General features: G+C 37.9%; 1 protein-coding gene across 13 annotated transcripts in view; it reads left to right on the forward strand.

Annotated features, from left to right (window-relative positions):
• LOC112052373 (serine/threonine-protein kinase tousled-like 2) overlaps nucleotides 1-11,433 on the forward strand; it is a 52,744-nt gene extending 41,311 nt beyond the window's left edge. For 12 of the 13 annotated variants that reach the window (XM_024091415.2, XM_052881677.1, XM_052881681.1 and 9 more), the window contains 10 exons: nucleotides 24-110; nucleotides 193-333; nucleotides 664-869; nucleotides 1,565-1,811; nucleotides 3,157-3,308; nucleotides 5,464-5,607; nucleotides 7,081-7,228; nucleotides 8,529-8,779; nucleotides 9,948-10,167; nucleotides 10,930-11,433. In XM_024091415.2, coding sequence (XP_023947183.2) covers nucleotides 24-110; nucleotides 193-333; nucleotides 664-869; nucleotides 1,565-1,811; nucleotides 3,157-3,308; nucleotides 5,464-5,607; nucleotides 7,081-7,228; nucleotides 8,529-8,779; nucleotides 9,948-10,167; nucleotides 10,930-11,136 — 1,803 coding nt within the window. In that variant the 3' untranslated portion in view covers nucleotides 11,137-11,433. The remainder of the gene's footprint in view (nucleotides 1-23; nucleotides 111-192; nucleotides 334-663; nucleotides 870-1,564; nucleotides 1,812-3,156; nucleotides 3,309-5,463; nucleotides 5,608-7,080; nucleotides 7,229-8,528; nucleotides 8,780-9,947; nucleotides 10,168-10,929) is intronic. The other variant, XM_052881674.1, reaches the window with a different exon arrangement.
• Nucleotides 11,434-14,377: the final 2,944 nt, after the last annotated feature.

Raw genomic sequence — 14,377 nt, forward strand, 5'->3', positions numbered from 1 at the left:
GAAATATGCTTTAATATTTGTAGTACCCACCGTCACCTTCATCATTATTGCCTACGGGAGACTTTTTACGTTCCGCCTCGCAACAGCGACCTCACACTTCTGTTAAACAGGTACTGCCCCTCACTGACTTCAGATTGCTGTGTGTTTGAGTTTGTTTCAAGTTTAACTCTAACCGTTGCGAACTTTTCACAGATTCAAACAGAACTGACATGTCAGAGGATACAAGAGTTAGAAACTCAAGCTTCGTCTGACTTAGAAGTAAGAAATAATAGAATAGAAGAATTAACAAGAACTAATGAAGACTTAAAACATCAAGTTACTACCCAGAGCAAGGTTACTAATATGATAATTCTATATATTTATATTACAAATTTGGATTCTTATGTAAAACATTCTGGTCTTGTAGTTTTACATGGTTGAACCAATCTACCTCAACCTAACAATAATGAAAATTTTGTGATTGTTTCTGTTTACATTATGGCAATTTAATTCTTGACCTTGGACAGACTAAGGGCAAAAGATAAAAAAACAACTACTAATAATATAATAGATTATAATAATATAGAAATGAAAATAATTTCTGAACACTTTGCCATTGTAAATTTTCCTGATTTAAGCGATTTTGCCAAATTGAAATTAATAGTAATTTTCTTTTTCTTTTAGGTTATAGACCAGCATAAATCACATATAAATAAATGTATAGAAGTGGTTAAGAAATTATTAAATGAAAAAAGTTCTATTGAAAAGAAGGAAGCGCGACAGAAATGTATGCATAATAGGTTAAGGCTTGGTCAGTTTGTCACCCAGAGAGTTGGAGCTACCTTCCAAGAAAACTGGACTGACGGACATGCATTTTTAGAACTTACAAGGTAAACTATAAATATTTATATGTATTAGGAAGACGTCAAACCTTTTTTGCCACATCTTGATTGACAGGGTGGGTTTGCAATTAGTATGTAAATTTCCTCAGTTAAGGGTTACGGAAATGAGTGCAAGAGGTGTGTAGTTTATTGATGTTGGGAATAAACTATTCTCTATTGTTGTTCTAAGCCTGTATAGCTCAGTGTTAAAGGTGCCTAACTCATCACGAGAGGTAGTGGTTCGATCCCTGCCTGCTGTTTTATTATATATCTTACCCAATCCTAACACAGTCTTTTCCGACTACTTGAAGGGGCGTGGGAATGGCAAAAATTAAAAAAAAAAAACTCCTAGCCCCTCCAAATGGAGGTTATATGCATTGGATCTTTAGTTTAATTATTGTTTTGTAAATAATATTATTTTTCTTGAGAATATGACCTGACCTAAGATATACTTCCTTTTAACAACTATATCGACCCATACAGACTTGCTTAGTTTTCAGTTTTACAGAAAGAAGCTAAACGATTTTTTTTAGTATTTATGTTTGATATTGATGGCTCTATACCTAAAGCAAGCAATTGCAATTGCAAACAGTAATACTTGGTTGTTTGCTGTCAATTGTGTAGAGTATGGACTTCAAAAAAAAAGAATTTAATACCAAATCCAGTTAGAAAAATCTTCTGCAACATCAACTTTTGAATTTTAGGCGGCAAGAAGAGATAACAGCAGAAAAAGAGGAGATAGATCGTCAGAAGAAGTCCCTGCTGAAGAAGCGGCCGTCGAACAGTGAAGGCGGTGGCGGGCGCGGCAAGCGCACGTCGAGCGTGTCTGCGCCCACCACGCCGCAGCCGCAGCCTCTGCACAACGGCACGGACGCGCCCACCTTCCTCAAACCTGACCCCCTGCCCAGCATGACGTTGCAGGAGTACTATGAGGCTGATGAAATATTAAAGGTACTATTTTTTTGTATTAAGTTTTTTGAAAAAATAAAATGTAATGTAAAAGAGAATAAAGGGCTTATTATTATTATTTGAAGCTCATAGGATCAAGCACGTATGGTGTTTTTTTTTTTAATTTCTAATTATTTACCTGATGGTAAGTGATGATGCAATCTAAGATGGAAGCGGACCAACTTGTTGAAAATCCACACCCTTCACCACTTTCGGTTACTACACGACATCGAACCTGACCGCTAAATCGCCTGGCGGTATGTCTGCCGGTAGGGTGGTAACTAGCTACGCCTGAAGCCTCCTACCAGCCAAATCTTATGTGAAGTTGTATGAAATCCTTCTGGTAAATTTCCATGGTATAATGATAACTTTGCCAGTGTAAGGGCGTGATAGCATCGCCTTATGTAATGGTTTATCATTCAGTTTTGAATTTAGTGGCATGGTTAGATTATATCAGTGATTATCATGCCCAGGTAGATAACAGAGGAGGACCTCACAGAGCACCTTAGGAGCAAGTCATATGCTCTGCACTTGCAAAGCTGAGGCATACTTGTAATGGTTTATCATTCAGTTTAGAATTCAGTGGCATGGTGAGATTATATCAGTGATTATCATGCCCATGTAGATAACAGAACAGGACCTCACAGAGCACCTTAGGAGCAAGTCATATGCTCTGCATTTGCAAAGCTGAGGCATACTTGTAGGAGTTAGTTATATAGCTATACACCAAACCTCTAGTCTGCTGACAATAACACACTGACTTGAGCAGCTATTATAAACCCGCAAGGACATGTCTTCATACACAGCACAACAGTTCAACTTGTGTTCAGAGCTGACTCCAAATTTGGTGCCTGTAAGTTCACTGGCATTTAAACACTTCAGACTGATACTGTTTTTCGACAGATATAAGAGATTAATATCTTAGGCAAAAACTCTAAACAGAACCTGAAACTTGTGACCACGGCTAGTAGAGTAAAGAATTCTTACACACCGTGATAACATTCCTCTTTTCCATTAATGTTGTTCTCCACAGTATTAATGGGAGTACTAGACAAGCTTAAAACTAATATGAAGAGCCTCAATAGCTCAACGGTAAGAGCAGTCGGACTCATCACTGAGGGGTGGTGGTTCGATCCCTGCCCCATTGGTCTATTGCCGTACCCACTCCTAATACAGCCTTTCCCTACTAGTTGAAGGGGAATGGGAATATTGGTCATATTTTAAAAAAATCAGAAAAAAGATATGGCAAATATTCTTTTTATACAAAAAAAAGAAAAAAAAAATTCAATCTTATTATTGTAATATTATTTATATCTTGCTGTACTAAGGGTATATGTGATTGTTTCAGCTAAGGCAAAGTGCCTTAAAGAAAGAAGATGCAGATTTACAATTAGAAATGGAGAAATTAGAAAGGGAGAGAAACCTCCACATTAGGGAACTGAAGCGGATACATAATGAAGACCAAAGCCGTTTCTCACAGCATCCTGTGCTCTCTGAAAGGTGAGACATTCTGCATTTTGGGTATAATTTCTGAAAATCCCTAATAAACCCTGGCTGAGTTTGTTGTGGGCTTTTCTCAGACCAAGGCACATTTGAAACCCTCGTTACTTTAATTTTAAGTTTTCGTCCAATTATTATCACCATTATCTAATAATATTACTGACATTTCGAAAGTGCTTGTAATGTCTTTAATATTATTATTTATTTATTGATAATGTTGTTCTTATAAATTACGCGCATATTTTTTTTAATCAGTGACTACACTTGGGGGCCCGATGTGAGTGCTTAATGGGCCTGAGAGGGTCACCTGAAGTGATAATCTATATCGATATTGTAAAGATGTTTTGTGGTATTGTAGGGGGTATTCTCTGGATCTACTAAACCAATTAAAAAAATTTGTACCACTAGACAGCCACGTTATTTGTGAGTGGCATGGGCTGTATTTTATGCCCGTATTCTCACTAGAACGGGTAGTACGCGGGATAACCCGCGGGCGTCTAGTGTGATCTAAGATGGAAGCATTATTTGCAACTACTTCTTAATTCTTTTTTTCTATTTATGCTACGTATGCCAGAAGTCATTTTACAAGCTACTATATAAAATACCAATTTTAAAAAATCATGTTTTTGTGTCAATTTGAATTTTGTTCTTCCTAACTTAATAATAATCTATTTTATCTGTTTGTTTTATATTTTGTATGTTTACACTTTTTATTTATAATTTTATCATCCATATTGTTTATTTGGACATTGTATTTATAAGAGATTCTGTGTAACCTTCAATCAATTAGAAGGGCGCAGCGATTCCAATTATAGTAATTGCTTGATAAACAGATTTCATATTACTTAAGTGTGAGAAAATTACAGTATTATTAAGTTTATAGTGTAGTAAAAATGTCTTGAAACATTGTAAAACATACTTGAAACAAGTAATGATTTCATTATTAAAGTAGAATTATCAAGATTTTTTTAGATATAAGTAAATTGCCGGGCGATTAAGGTTAGCCAGGGCCGGGGCTGGGCATTCCCGTTTGTGGTATTCTAGGGGGTAATTAATATCTGGATCTACTAAACTGATTTTGTAAATTCATTTACCACGAAAAAGCCACATTATGTGTGAGTGTCATAGGATATATTTTATCCCCGCATAACGTGGGTAAACCACGGGGCATCTGCTAGTACTTCATAAACATATTTCTACATTCACTCACCCACAATGCGCTTATCAAACGCCTGTCTCTACACCTTTTACAAACTGTCTTCCGAAAAAAGGTAATCTGTAATAGTGTTTCAGTGCCATATTAGTTCATAGTCCAATGAATTTGTATGTAGTTGCTGGTTTTAAAGAGGTTCTTCATCATCAAAATTAACAGCTGATGGAAGTCCTCTGCTGGACATAGGCCTCTTGCATGGACTTCCAAACAAAATAGTCTCTAGCTGCCAGCATCCAGCGGCTCCCTGCAACTGGCTTGATATCCTCAGTCCACTTAGTGGGGGGTCGACCAACACAGAGCTTTCCGGTGCAGGATCGCCATTCCAGCACTTTGGGACCTCAACATCTCTCTGGCTCTTGCCACTATGTGCCCTGCCCATTGCCAAGAGGTTCTTAACTTTAATGAAAAGAAAAGCAAATCCTACTAATATTATAAACGCGAAAGTTTGTATGGATGTTTGTTACTCTTTAACGCCGCAACTACTGTACCAATTTGGCTGAAATTTTAGACGAAGATACATAATACTCTGGAATACCCATAGGCTACTTTCCTTCCCGGAAAAATCAATGGTTCCCACGGGATTTGTGAAAAACTGTATGCCACGCGGACGAAATCGCGGGCGTCCGCTAGTATAAAATGACTTTTCAATTTTATTTAACCCACCAATTCATTATTGGGTGAGGATGGGTGGGAGGCATCTTCGTGTTTGTGTGTATTAATATATTGTAGTGGTATTAGTAGTAGATTTCATAGATAAATATTGTAGGGTAGTTGTACCAAAAGATGAATGTTTAAGCGTTATGCAACTTTGAATATTGGTAAATCAGACATTCTAAGACAATAATACTTATGCGTACGTATGCGTGCTTCCTTAAAGCTCTCGCCTTCGGTTCGAGTTTGGCAATATCGCCAATATATTATATTTTGTTTCTAATATTCCAGGTATTTGCTACTAATGTTGCTGGGCAAAGGTGGTTTCAGCGAAGTCCACAAAGCGTTTGACCTCGGCGAGCAGCGATACACAGCATGCAAGGTGCATCAGCTGAACAAAGACTGGAAAGAGGACAAAAAGGCCAACTACATCAAGTGAGTCTGTATGCCGGCACTGACTACAACAAATTGCGATGTTTTTGTTTTCAACTGGCATTTTATTTGCATTAACTTATAACTTGACTAGAATATTAAAAATACCTTTTCATGTCTCAGAAAACGCATAGAACTTAACTTTTTCAATATAGTATATTACACCATATTGTATTTTAATTATTATTATTCAGACAAGGTTTTTTATATTTCTAGTCAGGATCTATTCTTGTTTTTTACATTTGTTTTTTGTTATTCTTATACGTGTTTGTTGTTACTCTTACATTGCATACTAGTGGACCCAGTCAAGCTTCGCTTTGACTTATGTGCACTCTACCTAACCTACTCCTACTCCTACCCTCCCCTACTCTAATCCTACTCTACCCTACCCTACCCTACACCTATTGTACCCCTACCCTAAAAAAAATAAACTCAACTTCAAGGAGTATTCCAAATAAGAATTAGCAAAATCGGTTCAGCCGTTTTTGAGATTTGCGTTTAGCAACACGTTTAGCTATTTATTTTAATATTATAGATGACAAGAAAAACAGCATAGCTCTATTTTTAATTAAACATAACATACTATATCAGCAGAAATAGGTACTTTATAACTTTGAATACAAAATTGTATTGTTGTAATGGCTTTTCCGAAACTTCGTTTACATGATCTAATCATAACATGATAATATGAATCTATACTAATATTATAAAAAGGAAAACTTTGTTTGTATGTTTGTTTGTTTGTATAATATAAATGCTTAAAGGAGAATCAACACTCTGTCTAAAAGCCTTCGTAATTGCTAACTATTTGGAGTAAATTGATTGCATATATCAATTTCATGTTTGAAATGATTGATATTTTGTCATATTGAGATTATATTTCTCTCTTAGCCATAACATATAATACATACATAGGTTATTATTATGAGACCCACAGTTTGCAACCAAGTTGACTGAAACAGAAAATTTTCTGTCAGATCAGTGGACCTATTCACTAATTTCATTTCTATATCAACCTATGTAAAATGTCATTTACATACTGTGTGATGTCAACCAGTAAGCACCAGATGACATTTTTACATAGAATTACAATTTCGTATATATGTCAACGAGCATGTCAAAGATGTGTGTGTGTGTCAAAGTGAATTATTAAGCCTGCTGGGTGACATTGGATTTATTCTGTTTCTCATATAAAACAGCCAAATAATTAAATTATTCCCTATTCATAGTGAAATTTGGCAAAGTAATACCTACAAAAATTTATTCAGCACATACAAAGTCTGGTCTATCTAGGTTATTATTAATTATTATTATTATCAAACATATTTTTATTTTAATCTCGTTTTCCTCATGTGGGTTTTTAAATACTACACTAGTATATGCTTTTTCTAATTAGTTTGCCAAGCTAATCTCGTCGTCTTGTTTTGTATGCAAAATGTTTTAAATATTTAATCATGTTGTTTGTACTTGTTCCAGGCACGCTCTGAGGGAGTACAACATTCACAAGGCTCTTGACCACCCTCGGATTGTGAAACTTTATGATGTGTTTGAAATAGATGGAAACTCATTTTGTACAGTTCTAGAATACTGCAATGGACATGATCTCGACTTTTATCTCAAACAGGTATTTCTTTTTTTTTTTTTTTAATTTTTTAAGTTGACTACAATCTCACCTGATGGTAAGTGACGATGCAATCTAAGATGGAAGCGTGCAACTTGTAAGGAGTAGGATGAAAATCCACACTCCTTTCGGTTTCTACAAGACATCGTACCGGAACGCTAACTGCGGCCGAAGCCTCCCTTCAGCCTTGGACCAATTCAGACTTCCTCAATTGGCCCAGTCGGGGATCGAACCCAGGACCTTTGTCTTGAATATCCACTGCGCAAAATGTAGGCAAAAAGGTATGCTGTAATTGTGTATTTACATTCAGTACATTGTTATCATTGTCCGTTTATGAATGTGAATTTGTTTGTATAATCTTATCTTTTGCAAGATTAAAGTAGGAACTGGATTGTAATAGCTTAATACATGAGCAATGGAAATTATGTTTAAATGGATGTTAATTATGAATGAGAGGCGATAGCCCAGTGGGTATGACATCTGCCTAAGATTCGGAGGGCGTATATTCGAACCCGGTTGGGGCAAGCACCCCCCAACTATTCAGTTATGTACATTATACGAAAATTATTATTAATAATTAATAATTAATAAAAACATCGTGAGGAAACCTCCATGAGAATTTTCTTAATTCTGTTATGTGTGAGAAGTCTGCCAATCTGCATTTGGCCTGCATGGTAGACTAACCACTCTCATTCTGATGGGGAACTCGTGCTCTACAGTGAGCTGAATATAGGTTGTTAATGATGATGATGAATTATGCAATAAATGACAAACAAAACAATGTTATTAGCCTTGCCAGTCTAGGTCGAACTATGAAGTTCTAGCCTTCTCTTTCTGCTAAGAAATTTAAGAATGTAGGAGCTATTAAAATCTGTGTGCCTCAGAGATCATGTCAAGCCGTCGGTTCTGTATGTCTGACATGGGCCGTAACATCTTGACATAATGATATATTGTCAACCAATATAAATATAAGAAGAGCAGTAATAGCCCAGTGGATATGACCTCTGTCTCAGATTCCGGATAGTGTGGGTTTGAATCCAATGTGGGGCATGCAACTTTTCAGTTGTGTGCATACAGATTTAATATCACGTTTCTCAAACGGTGAAGAAAAACATCATGAGGAAACCTGCACATACCAGAAAATTTCCTGAACTATGTGTGTGTGAAGTCTGCCAATCCGCATTGAGCCAGCGTTGTGGACTAAGCCTTAACGCCTCTCGTTCTGAGAGAAGACTCAAGCTCAGCCGAATATGGGTTGGTAACGACGAACGATAAATATAATCTTTAATTTAATTAATTCCAGCATAAGACTATACCTGAGCGGGAAGCGCGGTCTATAGTGATGCAAGTGGTGTCTGCGTTGAAGTACCTGAACGAGATCAAACCACCAGTGATCCACTACGACTTGAAGCCCGGCAACATCCTGCTCACAGAGGGGAACGTCTGCGGGGAGATCAAAATCACAGACTTTGGGCTGTCCAAGGTGATGGACGAAGAGAATTATAACCCTGACCACGGCATGGATCTCACCAGCCAAGGTGCTGGCACTTATTGGTAAGTTTAATTTGATTATCAATACTCAATTACTCAAAAATAATTTGAAATGTCTGTCTATGATTTCAAACTGTTTTCTCAACTGCTTGAAATTAAAATAAATTATTAACAAAACAAAACAAGCTTTTTTTAAATTATTGTCTTGTGTCGTTCTCAAGAATGACTACCGATTTGAATGGGACTCTATTGACGCTTTTTATTGTGGAAAAATATAATAAATAAAATATTTCACAAAATATATTTCGGAATATATTTCGGTGCACAGGAGCTATTTTAGCTCGTACCACTGACACCTTATTACCATGGCACTGCAAGACACAGGGTAGGAATCCGTTTCTATGTCATTGACATCCCTAGGACTTGTACGAAGTGATTTGATTCTTCGTTTCTTTATGTATGGCTAGGGTATGGAACTCTCTCCTGAAGTCAGTGTTTCCTAATTCTTACAACTTGGGCATCTTAGAAGAGAGTGAATAGGCATCTTCTAGGCAAGCGCGTTTCACCTTAGGTCACATCTACTCTTACCATCAAGTGAGATTGTGGTCAAGCACGAGCTAGAGCAAAGATAGCCTTGCCCTTGACTACAACTGTGCAAATAATTAGAAATGTGGATGTAAATAGTTTACTATGAGTTGGCTGTATCAGCGAATAACGTAGGCTCCCAATTCTCGTATTTCCACAGAAATGAAACGTCGGTAAAACCGCGTGGCATCCGTTTGATATTTCTAAAAATAGGAATCTGTTTTAGAATTCGTGAGTGTATTCATATTGATTGATTATGAAACACAGCTAAAACTCATGTGATATAAAGTCGGAGTATGGCTGACTAGTTTCGAACCCGTACGGGGCCCTTAGTCATGAGCTGGTTCTTGCAACGCGGCACGATCCAAACTGCGAACCGGCGGCGGGGCGCGCAGCCGCTCGCATCGCGCGCTGGGAGAGGGTGGGTAGTGAAGGTTCCATTACGAACCCGTTCGAACCGGTTCCGGCGTTGAAAGAACCAGCTCATGACTAAGAGCCCCGTATGGGTTCGAAACTAGTCGGGCATACTCCGACCTCACGTGAGTTTTAGCCGTGTTTCATAATTAATTAATAGAAATCTGCTTTTACTGCTGCGGTTTAGAGTATTTTAGTGACAAATGAATTAATAATGGATTTTTGTTTATAGGTACTTGCCACCAGAGTGCTTCGTAGTAGGCAAGAACCCACCAAAGATCAGTAGTAAGGTGGACGTGTGGAGTGTTGGTGTCATTTTCTACCAGTGCCTGTACGGCAAAAAGCCATTTGGTCACAACCAAAGTCAGGCCACTATACTAGAAGAGAACACTATACTGAAGGCGACTGAAGTGCAGTTTGCCAACAAACCTACAGTCAGTAATGAGGCTAAGGTGAGTCTATATTTGTTATGTTTTAAGAGGCATAGAGCTGTGATAGCCCAGTGGATGTGGAATCTCACTGGATGGTAAGTGATAATGTAATCTAAGATAGAAGCAGGCTAACTTTTTAGGAGGATGATGAAAATCCAAACCCCTTTTGGTTTCTATACGACATTGTACCGGGACGCTAAATCGCTTCGCGGTACGTCTTTGTCGGTAGGGTGGTAACTAGCCACGGCCGAAGCCTCCCACCAGCCAGACCTGGACTAATTAAGAAAACCTCAATCAGCCTAGTTGGGAATTAACAAAATATTATATTGATGAGAAAGTTGATTATTCAATTCAAACATTCAAAAAACCTGGTACCTCTCACAAAATCCGCACTTTACTGCTAAGCTGGATAAGCCATGAAATATATATAAAATTTAATTGGGATGCATCGCACAAATGCCATGCTAATTTTAACATGTCTCGTCGTTATATTTCTAGAAAGTGCTGCATGGCCACACTATTGTGCATTTCTACAACTCTTTAGCACTAAAATAATAATAAATGTTGGAAAAGCCTAATGTGACATCTTACAACATTCAATTTAAAATTTTCAAAAAAAAGTTTTGAAATGACATGCATTTTCTACCCTCATTTCTAATTTGTTTGTTTGTAAACAGTACTCCTCGTGTATGGCTTTAGTATAGTCTATTCAATGCAAACAAACAAACTATTAGTGTAGAAGTATAGATGAATGTAATATGAGTTGGTGCGTTATCCCGGCAGAGCTTCATCCGGGCGTGCCTGGCGTACCGCAAGGAGGAGCGCATCGACGTGTTCGGGCTGGCGCGGCACGAGTACCTGCAGCCGCCCATGCCCAAGCCGCGCGGCGCGGCCGGCGGCGGCGCGGGCGCGGCCAGCGGCGGCGCGGCGGCGGGCGCGGCGCCGCAGGCCTTCAGCGCCGGCCTGTTCGCGGCGGGCTCGTCGTCCTAGCCGCGCCGCGCGCGCCCGCGCCGCCCGCGCCCGCCGCGCCCCTGACGCCGAGGCGCGCCCGCCCACCCCCCCCACAGTTGAAAGAACATTCGCGACACTTGTAAAATGACTATATCATTTACGGATTAAATTGTTTAAGATTATGCTTACTGTTGACTGTATTTATTGAGCAGGTGATAAAATGTGATTTTCCATTTATGAATGGTTTCATCTTTTTGTCACTAGAGAGCGTTCCTCGACAGGAATGTCTCAATCATCATATTATATAAGTTATCCCTATTAAAAAAGTTAAAAATATGCTGTAGTATTTATTTACTGAACCTTTTGTGTTTATTTTGTATTAATACACCAGTATACATGATAGCCCAGTGGATATGTCGTCTGCCTCCGATTCCGCAGGGGGGTATGGGTTCGAATCCGGTCCGGGTAATGCACCTCAAACTTTTCATTTGTGTGCATTTTAAGGAGTTAAATATCACGTGTCTCAAACGGTGAAGGAAAAACATCGTGAGGAAACCTGCATACCAGAGAATTTGTGTGTGAAGTCTGCCAATCAACTTGGGCTAGCGTGGAGTGAAAAGAGACTCGAGCGCAGCTGTGAGCGGAATATGGGTTGATAATGAAATTAATGAATACTCCAGTATTGCTAATTTAAATTGCTACAGGTAGGCCTAAGATGCATCGATGATATATCTCGTACAGTGAAAAAGACATTTTCGTCCTATGGTCGCAGTATCAAAATAATACTTTCTCTCTTATTATTATTACAAAAGAGCGATATTTTCGATACCGCTATTGGTCCACAATATGTATATGTCTTCACGAAATATCTCGTACACAGCCTACAGGACAGAAGCTTTTTAATTCTTAACCTTTCGCAAATAAATCTGTAAAGTTTGTGAGGTTGTGGGGGTAATCGCTGGATCTACTTAACCGATTTTGAAAATTCTTTTACCGATAGAAAACCACGATGGGTGAGTGTCATTGGCTATATTCTATCTCCCTATTCCCACAGGAAGCGGAACTACACGGGTGAAACTGCGGGGCGTCTAAGGGTGATTAAAGACTAGCGTTTTTGCGCGTATACATACGGTCGTTTCAGCATACGCGTAAACGGGCATATTTCGGCGTGTCAGTATCTCTTGGAGGTGTATCTCGCGGCTCGCGGCTTAGACGAGCTTAGAAGCGCGTCCACGCTCGTACGAGTTGAGCGTGCACTAAAGGGCGCGCCTATACATGCCTACATGCGCTTCCAAAAAATTAGCTCATACGCGCGTAAAAAACGCTAGTCTGAAAATGCTCTAGTTGCTTTATATACTAGCTAGCTAGTATATAAGTTGGTATACCTATATGATTCAGATTTCTACATGGTAGTTAGTGCAATGCAAATTGATTCTTTTTATGTAGTGTAGCAACTTAATCTAAGCAAATATTCGTTAACCCAAACATGTAATTTAAGTAATTAAAGCAATTAGAGGAATAAATTAATTAAACCCAATAAGGAATATTAATACGCTTAGACCAAAGTTTTAACTCAGATAAAATAAATGAAATCTAATGATTAATGATAGGAATTTGATCCAGTATGGTTACCAATTACCTACATTAGTTTAGTAAACAATTAAGTCGAGACATTGAAAAAAGTTGAAGTCTAAATAGTGTTAATTTTCTCATTTATAAAATTAAGTTAATTCTTAATGCACTAAAAAATGTAGACAACAACTCCACTACCGATCTGAATTGATATTACCCACTTATAGAGTTTTTAGATAAAATACAGCAAACGATAATCATCAATCAATGCATATAAATAAAATATAAGTGTCTGCCTGTTTTTTCAAATGGTTTTATTTACATGATACCAGAACAAACGATCTTATTGGTCTGTCCGGACTAATCTTTGGAACAGAATGTTCTGACTGAAAATTCTACGCTCAGGGTTAACTGAAAATTTGAAACCAGGGCTGACAGAAAATTTGTCGCCAGGGCTGACTGAAAATTTGCCGCCAGGCCTGACTGAAAATTTGCCGACGGGGCTAACTGAAAATTTTCCGATATAGATATGGAAATGGCGATTTTCGATGACTGAAATAAGTAAGTAAGTACTTAGTTGTAAATATAAGTCTGGAGAGGTAAAAAAGTTAACAAAATTATCATATGTCTAAAGACGTCTCTAAGCAAGGGTTTGTTATAAATTGGATGTCTATATGCCACTCTTCTTAAATCGCTCTAAAATAATCATTTTCACAACGCGTTTTTGATAAAAGTCCCTTTAATTTACACACAGAAATGCTTTTAAGTTGAAAAATAAAATTGATTTTGCCGTCAACCAATTACCTACTAGGAAAACCAAATCAATGTGGTGTAAAATGTAACGTAAGTACGTAATGTAATCGCAAGGGTAAACAGTATGCTTTATAAACCGTTCGAGTTTATTTTTAAAACGAAGTTCCTTCCATTTCCATATTAATGTTCAGAATGATAGTTTTACAGTTTCACGCCTTGAATAGAGTGGAAATGTGGGGAGAATAACAACATGCATTTACACCTCACTCGCGGAGTGCAGTCGTATTGTGCGAGGCATCCCTGCCACAGTAGATATAACAAGTCCCTGCGCTCTACTATTTCAATGTAATTGTAGAGGGGTAGGTGCAAGGATGTGTTTGTAAAATATGCATTGAAAATAAAATGTGAAACTTTTATCAAGGTATTTACTAAGTATCATCTTAGATACTTATGGAATGAATTAATGTGCAAAACTGCTTCCATAAATTCAAATGAAGGTAAAAAGTCACCTATTGACTAAGGGTGGCCGCTCATTGACAATTTTTAGTTGGCCGATAGTTGGACGACTTTTTAATTGTACGTGATTTAGTTGGACAGATGTGCGGGCTGTCATACATTGCTATACTTGTTCTATAATCGGCCAACTAAAATTTGTAAGTGAGCGGGGGCTCTTATAAACGCTTGTAACAAGTCACTGAAGATATTAATATAATAATAAATTGACAAGCAAATGGTCTACCTTATAAAAAAAGAAATGCATCACCTATACAAGTAAGTAGTTATTAGAGCAACGCTTTGCAAAACATGTTAGGAAATTGTCGTCCTGTGTATATCAGAATAGAAAATTTTGGTAAAGCTTGCCCGGACTAGATAAAACACATAATTATCCTCCTTCTCCATCCAAGTATGCCATGTACAATCTTATACAGCATCGACAGTAATGGTAAGCGTCCAC

The sequence above is a fragment of the Bicyclus anynana genome, chromosome 5 (assembly GCF_947172395.1).
Source record: "Bicyclus anynana chromosome 5, ilBicAnyn1.1, whole genome shotgun sequence".
NCBI lineage: Eukaryota > Metazoa > Arthropoda > Insecta > Lepidoptera > Nymphalidae > Bicyclus > Bicyclus anynana.